This window comes from Drosophila guanche, unplaced genomic scaffold (genome assembly GCF_900245975.1).
Source record: "Drosophila guanche unplaced genomic scaffold, DGUA_6, whole genome shotgun sequence".
NCBI classification, from domain to species: Eukaryota; Metazoa; Arthropoda; class Insecta; order Diptera; family Drosophilidae; genus Drosophila; species Drosophila guanche.
This window is the reverse complement of record NW_022995748.1, coordinates 4,166,415-4,182,929: the sequence shown is the minus strand read 5'-3', so window position 1 is coordinate 4,182,929 and position 16,515 is coordinate 4,166,415. Positions and strand designations below refer to the sequence as shown.

The 16,515-nt window shown below is 44.5% G+C and overlaps 1 protein-coding gene across 1 annotated transcript; it reads right to left on the bottom strand.

Annotated features, from left to right (window-relative positions):
* Window positions 1-1,990: 1,990 nt before the first annotated feature.
* LOC117584151 lies at window positions 1,991-7,651 on the bottom strand. Its single transcript, XM_034272910.1, has one exon. It carries the CDS (start codon window positions 6,406-6,408, stop codon window positions 3,730-3,732), a length of 2,679 nt encoding a protein of 892 aa, XP_034128801.1. The 5' UTR covers window positions 6,409-7,651; the 3' UTR covers window positions 1,991-3,729.
* Between the last annotated feature and the right edge of the window lie 8,864 nt (window positions 7,652-16,515).

Genomic DNA, 16,515 nt, shown 5'->3' with positions numbered 1-16,515 from the left:
TTCAGTTGCAACCTAAATTTCATTTGAGGCACAAAACTTGTTTAGTTGGCAAACTTTGCGCGTCGTCAATAAGGCTTTTGCGGGGCTGGGCGGGGCACAACAGAGGGGAGATGTTGGGAGACTATGGAATTAGAGAGGCTAGGGCCTGAGGAGTGGTTCAGCAGACAGTTTTGGCATAGCCGCACGCCATGATATAATCTCGTACTGTGCCCGCCGTATTTATTACGCGCTGCCTAACAACTCCCTCCCACTCACACAACAGAACTTTGAACCGACCACACAGGCACACAGTCAGACAGTCAGACAGACACACACAGGTCGAGGTTCTGTCGTCGCCATACCATTGATGGGGTGGAGGTTACCTAGTTTTTTGGCAATCGGCATCTACAATTTGCTATGAAATATGCCCAAGCAAATGAGTAGCTACTCCTGGGCTTGTATAGATTTACGGCAGCTTGCAATTTGGAGAGCTTTAAGACAATGCAGGCAACAAATCGAGTTTCGTTTGCACTCACTAACGAAACTCTTTAACAAAATACCAAAAGAAAATAAATATTAATAAATATATTTATTTTTGGTTTATGCTCTTGCCTATTTTGGTTTCTCCTCCTTCAAAAGTTATCACCACTAATCCCTTTAGCACACATCTAATTTTATTCTGAAAAAAACAAAAAAAAAATGCGGAAACAAAACTGAAAGAGATTAATACGAACAGCTGGGAATGGCAATATTTAATCAGTTTAAATCTAAAACTAAAATCCGGGCACAACTTTAATCAGATCAGACACCTGTAAATGCTTAGGGTATGTCCGCTTCGTGCTAATGAACATCTCCGCCCGGTCCCACGATTAGCCATATCGATTCACGAGTTTAGGCCACAGCTTGTGTCTGTCCCTGTGTGGTTACCTCCTCCGTTTCAATGTGTGTGTTTGTTTGTGTGGGGGCCAAGCTGAGGTAAGGTTGAGCATGGGTTCGGGGTCCGGGCTCAAATGCATAATTGGCGATTAGACGATTGGCCCTAATATGCCAAAGCGCTGCAGCGAATAACAAGAGAAGCGCAGCAGCTTTTGGCCTCAGCGTTGGACAGCATTCGAATGAGCAACTAATTGGGTCAGGCCCCTGCTTCTGGGCAAAATCCCCATCGGAATGTTACCTACCTTTGGATCTGTGTGCGAAGAGGAAACCATTTTGGGTTAAAAGTAATGACAATGGTTTATGTTTTTTTTTTCTTTTCGTTTATATATAGATATATATAATGTTTTTATATATTTCCTTTTTGCTTTGTTGTTCATTCAGTTGCTTTCATGCATTCAATGCTCGCCTTTTGTCTGCGGGCTCTCTCTCTCTCTCTCCACACTTCTCCGCTCTCTTTACTTTCGGTGTGCCTTTCTCTTTCTTTCGTTATCTTGCCATCTCTCTTGTTCATTCGGTTGATAAGTGTACACATCTATAGACTATATATATATACTATATTTAGGTATATTCTATACAATACATAATACATAAGTTCAACTTAAATGCTATGGTTCTTTCTTGCTCTCTTGTTCAAGATTACTTTTCGGAGTGTGTGTGTTCGTGTCTGTGTGTGTGTGTTCTACTGTTTGCTGAAGAGTCCTTTGAAGACTCCTTCGCTCATTTAGATGCAAAGAAAAAAGTCTTTGGTTTACCTTAAAAGTATCATTTCTTTTTCATTATTTTTTTTCTCAATGTTTTTCTTGTTTCCGCTTAAAGTGTAAGTCTTAGCACATACGGGCAATTAATATCTTGTGGATACGCTTTAAACTGTTACAGGGACAAACTGCAATACCTCTATATGTATATGTCCATACATGTATGTGTGTGTGTGTGTATCTATGTGGATGACTGTGTGTGTGTGTGTGGTGTATCTGTGACATGTGTTATGTGTACTTTGAGTACAATTTACATATGCATACATATGCACCCCCCACTTTGTTTTTCTTAGATGCACTTTTTTGTTTACTTTTTGCTGTACGGCTTTTATTTGTTCTACAATTTCGCTCGATTCGATTTTACAATTGTTTTAAGCTTACGGGGGAAATTCACACAAATTCTGCTTGTATTATTTTTCGCTTTTTCTTTATTCTCTTTTCTGTTTGTTTATGGGACAGCAGTAAATCAACTTTTGGGCTGGAATTTCGCTATGCAATTACTGTTTAAATCGTCCTAATTTGATTAGGGGGCAACTTTCTTCTGGGCAGTAGAATGGGGTCAAGTACATTCAAATTTCATTTAGTCCTTGGGTCGAGCAAATTGGAATCCTGTCAAGCAGTCAGCCAGTGTCGGAGAGTGCTACATAAATTTGTGGATTTCAAAATAGAATTCCAACAGATTTTTTAGCCAAGATTTAAGCAAAAAAGGAAAGGGAACGCTTTGCTTACGAGTTGGGGAAAGTTATTAGTAATGGGCTTTGAATTGGAAGGTTTAACTGCGTTGAATATTTCGTTGAATGCATTTTACTTTTCTTTCTTTACTCTCATTGGGTCTTTCATGAACACAGTTCGCAAATAATTTTAAATGACATTTTTTAATGGCTTACAAACTATATTTTTGATAGAGAAAGCTGAGTGAGAGCTTCCTGAGTTATGTAGGTCTAGGCAGTTGTATCAATTCTTCATCCTTCTCCTCTTTTTTGTGTTCAAATTCACTCACCAATAAAAAAAAATATATTCTGAAATAAATTCTGAAAACTTTTCCGTTTCATAAAAGGTTGATTTACTGCTTTTCGGTTTCATTTTTAGCCTATCTTTCCTAACAGAAATACACAGATTTTTACCATCAAGTTGGATCAAGTAATTGGCTTTCTTTTTTTTTTGTATCTATTGGCATATCTAATATTTACATTTAGTTGAGGATTTATACATATACTTTACCATATATATTTAAGAGTATATGTATGAGTGTTTATCATACAAATGTTGAGCTCAAATTGGGTTTTCGGATTTAGGTTTCTTGGGTGAAAGGAGGTGGTTCTCTATGATGGAGTCTGGCTATCTCCATATTTATATATTTAACTATCTGAAAAAACTTTGAAATGACTTACACACATACATACACAGACATATACACATACATATACGCCTATATTCATATTTTCCGTATATATGTAGATTTGGTTACATTTACAAATGGGGATTTTGACAATTTACTTGATGTATGTTTCGTTTTTTCGTTTACTTTAAATTTATCTGCAAGGAATCCATTCCATATATTTTGGTTTATTTTCGAGGGATATGCGGGGAGGGGAATTGAGAGTAATCCGTTTTTTGGGGGGCAGACAAACTGTTAAGTATGTACATGCTATCGCTTAAGTTTAAGCTTAAGTTATGCTTAGGTTTTAGTTCGTACAGTTACAAATACTAGTTAGTTAGTGAGTTATTTAGTTACTCGCCTAGGAAAGTATACGTTAGTGTGTAGTGCAGTTGATTTCGCTTTAGCCTTCCTCTGGTTTCTCGTTTAACTCCTCTTTTGCTTTCGGCAATTATTATCTTCATTCGCATTATCTTTTTTGTCAGACACTATCACAAACAGTTCGCTTGCACAAAAATCATCGGTTCGCCTAGGATCAGAGCTATCTATGCATCTCTCTTACGAGTATTTTGTAGAGCTATATCTTTTTTTTCTGTTAAGTTTAGTCAGTTCTTTCTTGGTTTTCCGTCCATCCTCGCAGCGGGCTCAGCGTTCTTCCTCTCTGCCTCTGTGGATCTTGGCCTAGACATCGGTGCCGCATCCCTCCTGGTAGCCCTCGTCCGGGGAGTTGCGACTGCTGCTGATGAGGGCCCGCTTAAGAGCCGTCACGGGTGGCAGCACCGGCACGCCTCCCTTCTGCCACACCCGTATCGTCTTGGCATTGATGGGCTGCCCATTGGGCAGAATTGAGCAGGAACTGGAGCCGGGCACAGGCGCCGCCATGGCCGGTGTGGGGGAGGACCTTGAACTGTTGCCGCTGTTGCCTCCTCCGTCGTGCAGGCGTGGCAGGGTGCGACTGCTGAAATGGGGACTGCTGCCAGCGGAGCCACCGGCACTGCCCCCAGCTCCGTGCTGGTGATTCAGGGTGGAGGTCAACTGCTGCTGGAGCTGCTGCAGGGGATGCATCTGCAGCTGGTGATTGTGTTGATGCTCCGCCCCTGGCACCAGTGGCAGGCCATAGTCGTTCGGGTAGCCGGAGGAGGAGCCCCCCGAGAGATTTGTCGTGGCTGTGGATGTGGTCGATGCAGCTCCCGCTCCTCCAGTACCGCCTGGAGTACTCCCTCCCTGTTGCAGGTGGGATCTGGGGAAGGTCTTGCTGAAGTAGTCCGTGGCCGCCGAGCGCTCGTGGAGATCGTACAGCTGACTGGAGTCGATGATGGGCGTCTTGTCCGTGTAGCGCTTCATGAAGAGATCGTCCGCCGAGCTGGTGCCCGCCGGAGCAGCGTGCTCCCACAGTCCCGAGGGATAGAGAGAATCACAGCCATTGGCTCGACTGTATTCCCCACTGCTACCACCTCCAACGCCACCCACAATGGGTATCTTGAGGTCGGCAAACTCGTCGCTGCCAAAGCGCTTCGTGTCGTTGATCAGATCGGGATTGTTGCCACCATTCCCGGAGCCAGTGGGCGAGATGAAGCACGAGGCCGTGGAGAGGACACTCCCAGCATTGTCGTATCCCTGCGTGGAGTAGGGCAGATCCGTGAGTCGAGGCGGCTTCTGCACAGGATTGGCACTGCGCTCGTGACTGGCAACATGTGAGCCTCGCCCGCTACTCTTCCGCTCCAGAGTTCCAGCCTGGTTCATGCCACCATCGATGCAGTTGGCCACAGCTCCGTTGGCTATGACGACGCCTCCGATGCTGCCATTTCCCGTCACCGGCTGCGTCTTGTTCGTGATGGAATTCTGGTGGTTCACCGAGGTAATCACCTCCATGTGGTTGGGCGTCTTGCTGTCGACGTACGGCTGCCGCTTCACGCGCAGCAACAGGCACATTACCACGCCCAGGGCGAACACAATGAGGGCCACCAGAGCCGCACTCAGACCAACGATCTGTCCACTGCCCAGGGATGCCATTCCAGCTGCTCTCATGCTCACGTGGAGCGTGAAGTTGGCCTCGGCACTGCCGGCCCTGTTCTCCGCGACGCAGTAGAACTCGCTGGAGTCCGTCTCCTGGGCATTGGTGAGCACCAGACGCGATCGCTTCTCGAATCCGCCGCCTCCCTCCAGATGCTCGAGCATGTGAATGCGCTGGTAGGCTGTGAAGGCACTGTTATTGCTTAGGAGTCGCCCATTCCAGTACCAGTTGATGTTGGCTGCCGGCACTGCCCTGGCGCGACAGGTGATCGATGCATTCTCACCCATGGCCGCCTCCACGTAGTGGGAGATGGGCAACATCTCGGGGCGGCAGGCAAACTCGTCCACATTCAGGTCGGCAAAGCTCCGATCGATGATCCGCTCGGGTCCACCGGAGCACATGGGCGCCACTGGATAGGGAATGTTCCGCTGCATCAGCCAGAGCTTGGTGTCCCGCAGGCGGCAGTCGCAGAGCCACGGGTTGTCGTGCAGCTCGATGCCGTGGAGGCGACTCAATGTCTCGATGGTCTTGGGCAGCAGCTCGCTCAGCTTATTGCCATTCAAACGGAGCAGGGTGAGTCCTTGCAGGCCACTGAATGCCTGGGCGGAGATGGTCTGTATGTCGCAGTGGGAAAGATCCAGTTTGTGGAGGGAAGGCGTGTTCCCAAAGGCCTGGCTCTCGATCTTGTGAATGTGATTGGAGGCCAGGGTCAGCTCTCTGAGCGAGGAGATGTAACCCAGAGCAAGGCTGGGCACAGTCACCAGCAGATTGTGTGAGAGATCCAGTTCCACCAGATTGGTCAGCCCCTTGAAGGTCTCCCTCTCGATCTCCCCGATCTTGCAGTTGCGCAGATAAAGCTTCTGCAGATTGAGCAGATTGGCCCGAATGAACTGCTCGTTGGAGAGGGTCTGCAGCTTGTTGCCGGACATGTCCAGCACCTGCGTGTTCGTGTCGATGTGCTCGGGTATCTGGATGAGGTGCCGATCGATGCACTCCACCGTCTGCTTGCCGCCCTTCCACTTGCAGGCGCACACCGTCTGGCAGGTGCTCTGCGCGGGATTCGTATCCAGATCGGGATGCGGGTTGTGTGGAAAATGCTGATTCGGTGCCATATAGCCATCCTCTGTCATGGGCTGACTGTCCGCCACGGAGTAGACCTCATTCTGCTGAGCAGATGTGGATGTCCGATAGTGCCCCGAAGAGGAACTGCCACCCGATGTGGAGGATGGAGATCCACTGCCTCCTCCTCCTCCTCCTCCTCCATTTGCATACAAAGTCAGCTGATTGTAGCGATTGCCGAGGATGATCGAGGGCAGCACTAGTATAAGGAATCCTCGGATAAGCATTGTAGGGGCTTCTCTTGATCCTTGATCCTCGTTAAAGTCTTGGTTCCTTGAGCGGTTCTAGGCTGCGGCCTAGTCTATATACAGCTCTGATATCATGGGGGCTTTTGATATGCGATTATGGTAACTTCTTTATAATGATTATTATTTGACTCTTTGATATTTCAAGATATGTGTCTGGTTCTCTTCAGTTTCAACTTTTACTTTTCTTTGTCATGCTTTATTTTTTTTTGTTTTTAATTATGATATGGAAACTTGCTTAGTGGTCAAGCGGAAAATTGATTAATTACCCATGCCCGGGCCACTCTTTGAGTTGTTGGTTTAGTTTTTGCGTAGATTTTCATGTTTTGCCGTAATTAGCGACCACCGACCGACCGGCCCAGACCCAATGTTATTTATAGGGCTAGACCCGAAAACCACACACACACACACACGCACACACACACAAAACGACACACACTTCTCCCCTTGTGAATGGATGATAATCGTATTTTTTGCCACTGAATTTCTTATTTCTCCTACGCAACTTTTGCTCTTCCTCTACTTCTTTTTTTTTGTTGCTTTTGCTTTTTTTTTTGTTGGGTATATTTTCCCTTCACAAATTTCTTTTTCTTTATTTTGTTTGCTTTGAGGATTTTTCCCACAAAATTTCTGCTTCTTGTTATGTGTTGGGGTTTCGTTTTTGTTGTTGTTTCTTTTTGCTGAGGTTAGCGGTTTTTGCCACGCAAAGCTTTAATTCGGAGTCGCGTTTTTCCTGGCGTTACGTCGGTTACGTCCGCATCCGTCCCGAAGTCCGCACCGAGTCCCGTTACGGCCGCAATCAGAACAGTAAAAACGATAGAACGAACCTCGGTCCAAATTCAAATTTACACACGAGTCCCGCTAATCGCGTGGACATTACACGGCAGCGGGGTGGATGTGGGCTGGTGGTTGCTTCGGCGTGCGAGGGTCGCGTGATGAGTTTTCCAGCATTCAAATTGCCATCGATTTCGCTCGCTCTCACTCTCGTTCAACTGTTTTCACTGCACATTTAACTTGATTATTGGCTGCCTTTAATCATCATCATCATTATCATCATCATCCCCGTGGCGATGGCACACATATATGAGCGTATAACGACGTTTCGGCTTTTATCGAGACACGCGGCGCAACTACCCAACCAACCGCTCGGCAGCGTTCTTCGACTTGTACTGAGCAAATGCTGGAGCTTGGAGCTCGCTGAAAGTCGCTTCGCCGTTTTTCGATGGCCATTCGGCGGGCCGAAGAGACTCTCCGTCGGACGTTTGTGGGTCGTGTGGGTTCTGTGTCTGTTCGTGTTTGGGTGTAATCAAGGGGGGTGGTTGTGCTGCTGAAGGGTGCGGTGTGTGTGTCGCTGGAGAGAGAGCGCAAGCATTCTGGCCATGATTGATTCAGAGATTTTTGTTGCCCTAACCGTTTCGACTTCTCAACATTACAGGCTGAGCAACATTTGAGCCTGGCAGCATGCTGCATGCAACATGTGGCCGCAATCAGAAAAAAGGATTAAGTTTCCTACATGTGTGCGACGGGAAATCGTACTAAACGTGGGCCAAAATTGTATAAATAAAGCTGTCCGTTGATATAAATACACTTTACGGTGGGTTTATGCGTGGGCAAATCTCATGACATCACTCTAATTAACTTAATTGGGTAGGTCTTTGCTGACTTAAAATTGTTTCTATTTTAGTACAATAGAGCGATGAAAGTTAATCTCACAGGAGGATTATTCCCTTCCCCCTGTTGTGCGAAATTTACAATCCCGAGAAATTCTCTTGCAATATGAAGAGATTATTTTGTTTGGCTATCTTTTTTCAGTTCTCCCTGGAATCTGTTTATTGTTTTGGCGTATTACTAAACAATTTCAAACTAAACAGTGGGAATGCATTTATTTATTTATCTTCCTAGCATTGCACGGTAATTACAATTTGTGCTTACCTATTGAAATATTATCTTAGATTTTTTTTTGCAAGTCACACTTCATTCTACAATTCCACTGTTTGGGTCTGTCTGCATTTCTGATTTTCTGTTTTTCTGTATCTCCATCTCAAGCTCGAGACAATCAACGATCAACCTACTCAGGCATGAAGCAGCCAGCATGCCAAGTAAAATAAACCAAAAAAAAAAGAGAGGGAACAAAATTAAAACACCAAAAAGTGGAAAAAACTAAGAAGAAAGAGAATTGCTTAGCTTGCAGCCGGCACGGCACAGCCACAGACGAAGAGGTGGCCAAAGCAGAGAGCTTCGAGAATCCATTCCGCTCTGCCCCTGTATTGACTGCGGCGCAATTTTTGCTTTGACCGAATGAGTCACATCCGCCAGATACACAAGTCCAAGTCAACGGCAACTGCAAAGGCAAAGGCAAAGCGGACGGACTGAATGGGAATACGAATGAGAATCCGAATCTGAATGAATTCATTGCATCGTGTGCAGAAATTTCACAATTTGATGATTTTATTGCTTTGGTTTTGTCCATTGAAGATCGTCTCACATATGGTCTCATCTGTGGTTGCTGTTGCTGTGGGTTTATGTCCCACCATAAAGACTTTTCTTAGATGTGGCGAAAAAACTATCTACCAGATACTGGGAAAAGGGGCAAGGTGAGCACTAAACTAATTACCTCGGGGCATCATCATCAAGAAGTTGAAGAAGAAATAGCGTATAAGTTACTTCACCTGCGGACCACTCGAGGGCAGGTAGTTGCTTGGCTGGATCCACTCCACTCCACTCCACTCCACTCCACTCAGCGCATAGCCGTCGCCGTCGGACGGTACATGATACCTCTCCATGTCTTTTGGCCAGACAGGAAATGCTCTCTGTGTAAAATGTTCCCCTCTACTCTGCGCCCCTCGCCATTCCATCACACTTTATTATTTGTACCCTCTCAGGCAGTATTATGATTATGACTAAACTCCAAACACACATTTGTTTTTGTACGAAAATGTTGTGCACACAATTAGATCGCATGTTATATATCCATCAAATGTCTGCACATATAATTGGAACCACATATGCACACGTCCACCTGGGAGGGTATCTAAACTTTCGACTTGTCGATTCCATGCCACTGTCTTCTTGTTGCATATGAATGAAATTGCATCGCTTCTTCCAGCTGCCGCTCGTCCAGATTTAGATTGCCTGAGAAGTTTTCGCAGCAAACTTGTTTACAGCCAGCAGAGAGACAGAGAGAGAGAGAGAGAGAGAGGGATAGAGAGACGAAAAGCGTACCATCAGCATCATTGCATGGAAAATATAAAGTTGCTTTTGTTGTTCTGTCCTCTTTCAAGTGAAAAAACGCGATTGCATATGCTTGTTACACTCGAAGATACATGTTCGTGCATGGCCAAGAGATATGTACATTTCCAGTTCAATTTCCCTTAACCCACCCACACAAAAACCGAGTAGGAACACGGCAGAAGGTGGGTAGATACGAAACGAATAGTTGACTGAATAGAGAGAGAGAATGACTGAGTGATTGACTGAGAGAGGGGCACAACATCATAGACATTGATTAAGGTCAGTTATGATTGTGTGCTCGTATTGTTTTCTTTTTGGTTCGTTCGTTTGTTTTTTGTTTTTTTTGTTTTTTGTTGTTTGCCATTTTTCTAAGCTCCGAAAAAGTGAAATCGCTTCTTGCGTGATTTTTGTTGTTGTTCGGTGGATTGTCAGGCACTCAGCCGAGCATGAATATTGCTTCAGGCAGAACTAAGTGAACAGAACTGAGGAAAGGCAAAAAGCCTGTAAATAAGATCTGGCCATGGCAGAAGAAAAGGAGCTCTTAAAGTCTTGTTCATTACATGAAATATGAAATGAATGATGAGAGAAAAACTACTTGTACAATTACCGTATTCGAGTTACCGAAGTTCCACTGTAGAGTACCTCCACTTCCGCCTACTTCGTACCATACTGAATATTGGATACTGAACAAACCCCCAAGCTCTGTATGTGGACACGCTTGACCGTCTTTGATGATCTTTTGCTTCGCTCAGCGAAAGTAGAACTCGGCCACTATGCAAATATACCTTTTACAGCGGAAGTTGTCCAGAAAAACGCTGATTGGTGGCATATGATCCACAATTTTTTCGGTTTCTTTGCTCCTTTGTTGTTGCATATTTATGATATTTTCTTTCTTAATACTCCCACTCGCGCGCCCCTCGCTACGCCTTCTTGCAGTTACAATTTGTTGACTTTCACATTTATCGTATGGGGTTTCTTTCCTTTCGTTGCTTCAGTACTCTTTGTACGCAACAATTAGCCGCAGGTAATTGGCCAAAAATGCTGTTTACGTTACGCTTTCTGCACTTGTCTGAGCTGTGGCTGTGGCTGTGGCTGTGGCAAGCAGCCTGCCGCTAATCTTCGACTCGAACAACTTCCGCCCGAGGCGAAACTGTACTTTTTACAGTGTAAAATGTAAAGTGTGCAATTAAAAATCACACAGAGCAGAGCAAATTCAACAGCAGACGCTGCAGAAGAGTCTAAGAGTTGAAGTTGCATGACTTTGAGTTGTCTGTGGCAAAAATTCCTCACAAATTGTTGCGTTCATAATTTGAAAGCTCACCTGAGCAGCAACGCGGAGGTGGAAATGCGGCATCCAAGTAACCTTTGTGCTTGTAATGCTGCTCCTAATTGCCCTTAATTTATTTAACTTCAAGCTGTGCTCAGACTGGGGCGCAGACTTCGGATCAGCCTCCTTCCAAGTGTCAAGGGTTCGCTGCGTGTCCTTTTGGGTCACTTGGGACGTGGCCGGTCCTCTCCAATTTGAACAAGTGTCCGTCGCCCATCGTCCCAGCGTCCATGCCCATCGACGTCATCGCTTAGAACTCAAAAACAAACTTCAGCTTCAATTTCCAAAAGGTATTTGCAATTTGTCATGATTTTAGCAACGATTAAACGAAGATTTCAAAGAAAAAATTCCAAATGGTCGGAACATGATTAATTTTTGGTGAAGTTTACTTTCACTAATTGCAGTTTTATGAGATTTTAAGGGGTTTCGGAGCTGTGGAAATTTGGTTGGTAAATTATTGTATTGCAAATTTTAATTTTCTTTCGACAAAGAGTCACTTTCAATGCCAAAATATCTCCATCTGTAGTTTGTATAACTTAACAAGTTTCAAGTTTCTAAACAAACTTTCTGCTAACCAACTAGCAGAAATCCAAGCAGATGATATATCATTTACATACAAGGAGAAAGCCATGAGTGAATCCCACTCTCCACTCTCTCCACACAATTAACACATTTCAAAGGGTATTCCATGTTCCTCGGAGTGGTTATGTCTGTATTTTCATTGCTCCTCTCCCGCTCCACCACTGCTGGCGCTTTTCGTTGTGGCAGTCAACATTTCGACGCGTCTCTGAGCTCAAGTCGAGAGATGGTTTACTCGTAGATGCTAGATGGTAGATGGTAGATGTTAGATGGGAATGCTGTGCTGGGAGGGGTCACTAAACGCTCTAATTATTTTCGAACTGTTTGGATTTAAATGTCTCTCAGACGTGCTGCAGCAGCAGCAGCAGCAGCAGACACAGAGGCAGAGCCAACAACAGTATCAACAGTGGAAATCACTTTATCTTCATTTTGGGGCATTAAGCCGCTTAGTGCAGTCGTTGTCCTAGAACTGGTCTCTGGCCCCTGGGCCCACTCTCTGGGACCATTTCTATTCAAACAGCTTTGCGCTGCCAACGCTTTTTGGGGGGGCATTTCCATGGAGCAGGGATTTTAGGTCCTGGGCAATTATTCACTGCGTCCAAATTAGGTAATTGCCCTTTAAAGAATCATTCTAATTATTTATGTTTATGTGTGGCCCGCATTTGCTCTATGTACCCACAGTCCATCCTCCTATTACTGCCCCAACTTGCATTGCATTTCAGTGGCATTGTCATCGGTCTGCCCCACTTGAGCATCCCTTCGCCACGACCCGCCCGTTGCTGTCGGGCGGGTGCCACGCTTGTTTGCGGCCTTGATTAATGGAGTCGTCCTGCGGCCGTCGCTCGGAGCAACCCAAAAACAATACCAACAATAAAGGATAGCCACTCACACCATCAATGCAGCGAGATTTTAAATACTCTATTAGCTGGCATAAAAGTCTTGCTGCAAGCTCAAAAGGTGGTCCGATGGTTGTGACATTTTACGAGGGAATATACAGGAGTCTGGAAAAGTAAAGAGTAAAGAGGAATTAGCTCCAGGGCAAGCTGGATATGGAAATATACAATTAAAAGTATCTGAAATGCATTCCAAACTTCATGTTTAAGTAAAAATTCCCCTTTAAAGTGTATACCACCGAGGGCAACAACAACAGCTCAACAGGCGTGCTCCGACTACGGACTTTGCTGCTCTCCGGCTGCTTGACTTGTTTTGTTTAGATTTATGTCAAATTGCTGGGGCCATGCGCGAGACGCAGCCAACAACGCAACGCAATCCGTGGGAATGGGCAACGGGAGATTCAGCGAGGAAAGGGTCACGTTGGGGCTGAAAGATGGGCGCTGTGAGATGGGACCTGGTAGCTGGTAGCTGGTAGCTGGGAGCTGGTAGCTGGGGTGGGCCATCCTCCGCTTTTAAGCTTTTCAATCAAATCGCGTTTAAGTGGTTTCCAGTTTTCGGCCCATGGGCGGGCGCTGGCGTCGCCACCATAATTGGGCGAAATTAATTGTTTGTCTAATCAGTTCATTGCATGCGGCCTCGGCGGCGGCTACCCCGAGGGGCGGCAGTTTGGTCCATTGAACTGTGCGGCTAAAAGTCATCGAACACGCGTCAAAATCGATGTCCGTTACAGATATCGATGGCGACAACCTCTTACGGTGTTGTATAGATGGATATAAGTTGTGCCTAAACCTGGAATATTGCTTTAAGAATCAATAATCTCATGTGCAGCCTTGAAGCTCGATGTTGAGGTCTTACAGAATTTCTATTATAAATCTAATTACAAGAAATCTAACCCTTTTCATATTGTAATTAAAAAGTGGCTTAAATAACTAATACATTTGAATTTTATATTTTATGAACTTCTTTTAATTTAATTAAATTTAATCAATTAACGATAAATGGCTTAAAAGCTTCAATCGTTTTTGTATCGGTCCTGGTTTTGTCAAGCTGTTAATCGCATTTCATAAATATATTTTCATATAATTGCAACTACTTTTTTCAATAAATTCCTAGAACTTTTTGCCATAAATTGATAAGTGAATCGAAAAAGAAAATATATAAAAAGTTGCTACATTTCCTTGATGTTTCTTTGTTGTTGCATTCTTGTTCAACCATTCTATTATTTTATACAAATTCGTTGGGACAAAACATATGCAATTTACACTATTGTATAAGATAATTTAACTAATTTATTTATATAATTGAACGACATCTCCAGAAGAATGGACTGCTTGATGGAAACAAAAGGAAAACTGGCAACGTTGGTACACTGTTTCACTGTCATAATGTTTTTGAAAGGTTTTAAGTCCATTTGCACAATGGGTTTATCGCTGAAATAATTTTCCATTACTACATTAATGTACAGAATCAGTGCGAAAGGGTTTATCAAGTTTTCATCGAGATTACACCTGACAGTTTCAATCATCCGTTAAAAAGGGTTATAAACCAATTAGAATCACATTTGTGCTGACAGCTTCCTCCAACAATTCTGTGTGCCACATCCCAATCGATACTGTTGAAAATCCCTTAATCAATGCCATGGGCTTATCCCATTTAGCAATCACAATTTATATGTGTGCAGACAAAATCGGTCGCATTCATAGATGTGTCGTCATTAATTACTTAAACGGAAGTTACATTCCATCCGTTCGCTTCAGTCGTTCCATCCATTCATTCGGGCCTTTTAATTTTCTATGATTTATGCGTAATTTGCTCTCGAACCGAACCTGCTTGTCCGTTTAAGTGACTTCCCCTGTTGCCTGTCCGCAGAAACTGAGGAGACATGTGCACCTGTGTCGGCCACATCCTGTGCACAAAACACCAACAAATAAACTTGAACAAAAATCAAAAAAAGAAACAGAATGGAAGGAGCAGATAAAGCCAAAGCACTCTAGATATTTCGACTAAAAGATATCCTATATTAAGATTTCTCTTTTAGAAGAAAATTATTTGATTTCCATAGGAAAAAGATTTAATTAACATTTTTTTTCGGTTTATGATAAAACTTCGGTGGGTCTTGCTGGGACTTGTTGTTTACTCCATACAGCATACCCTTCCTGCTCCAATGGGTGCAAGAATTCAGGTTTAACTAGACTTCACCTCACTACAGTCGCCAAAAGACCCTTGAGGCAAGAACGCAGCGGGAGAGTTGCCACGTCGTCCAGGTCTCAGGTCTCCCCCCTTAGGACGCTCTCGCACAGGGGAGTTGGCGGTGATACACCTGGGAGCTGGGTAAGCTCTGCCTCTGCTCTGCCTGCTCAGTGTGTATTTAGATCGTCCAAGCTTTGAGCTGGCCTCTGGACCCAGCAGACGGGACAGGGCTCAGTCGCAGNGGTCCGGACTTGGACTCAGCTCAGTCGCCTATTAAATGTCAATGGACTTCTGCATGAATGAGTTGTGTGACTTCTGCTTTTGGCCCGGGTACGTCTGGGGACTGTTTTCTGTTCCACTTAGCATTTTGGTTTTGCCTTTTGAGAGCAATTCGAGCAGCATTTGGAGCAGCAGCTCCGTTCCGATGTTTGCTCTATGTGGCACACACCACCCACCCAACCACAGACATAGTTTCATTTAAATTTCAATTGCCAAAAATAAATCTCCCTCTGGATCGACAACGCCTGAGGTGAGGGCCAGACCGGGCCTCCTGCTGCTAGTGCTGCTGCTTGTCTAGGAATTCAAGGAATAATTTTATTTATAGAACTTATTGAAATCTCCATGCAAAAGTGGGACTCACTTTCATGTGTCCAGGCTGGAGCAATTTCTTTTCCGCTTAATTAAAATGTACAGCCGCAAGTTCAACTCTCGGTACGTGTCCATGGCCCCATGGTCCCATGGTGGACGTTATAATTTCTGGTGCGTCGAAGAAGTCGACAGGCGGCGGCCGGAATAGCAAAAGCTGAAACCTTAAACCCCAGGACTCATTATGTAATTCAGGCAGCACATTCTGAGGCTTATCAGAGGTTGTCTCGCAACTGTCAGAGATGTGAACGTGAGGCGATCGTGTGAGGTTTGAGAGTGTGTGCCATGATTGTACAAAGCAATGACAATAGATTGGACATGATGATTGTAAAATCATGCTAAAGTGATGTTTAAGAAGAAAATGCAGGATATTTTTAAGGAAAGTTAAGAAAAGAAAGCTGAAAAATGCTGCAACTAAAGTCAAAGTAAGGAAAACAAACTACAAACTACCGGGTATAAAAATACTCAGCTGTAGACAGCAAACATTTACTAAACATACTTTGACTCTTACATACATATAAATAACGATCCGAGTCACGCTGCCATCTCCAGTTTCCACCTTCTGCTGCTGCTGTTTTGTTGGCCATTTAGTGGCTGCATTAAATCTTCAACTAAATATTAAACGATGTCTCCCACTCTGCCAGCTCCTTCACTCACACACCCACCGACATAATAAAAGGTTGTGGCTTCAGTTTTATGCCACTTATTGTTGAGGGCGGTGGTGCTTCAGATTTTGAAGGCTTGTCGAGTAATAAACGGGTAGCCTCCCTAATCCCGGCAGCACAGTTGGAAATATTTTTCATTAGCATTAGGAGGCAATAGAAACGGCAAGAAAAAATGTATTCCAAGCGAAAGGGAAAGAGTCCCCTGAACTTGCCACCCATTTCCACGTGTCGAGCTGGTAAATCTTGCAGCTAAAGTTGATAAGGTTTCTTTCTCCCGTCTTCCCCTAGTTTTGTGTCTTATCTGCCAGTCGGATAGCTGCTCCACACATAAGTTTTCGTCAGCGCGTGTGTGTGTCCCTCTCTCGCTCTTCTGCCTCTGTGTCTTTCCCTCTGTTTATGGCTACGTGTTTGGCAAACGGAAATGGCCAGATAGATACAATATATATTATATACAGACACACATTATGGCTGTGGGAGAAGGGGAGATCTGTGATTTATACACCGCTGTTTAATGCCCTAACGACACTCATTAGAAACAATTGCGAGAAGTTTTAATTA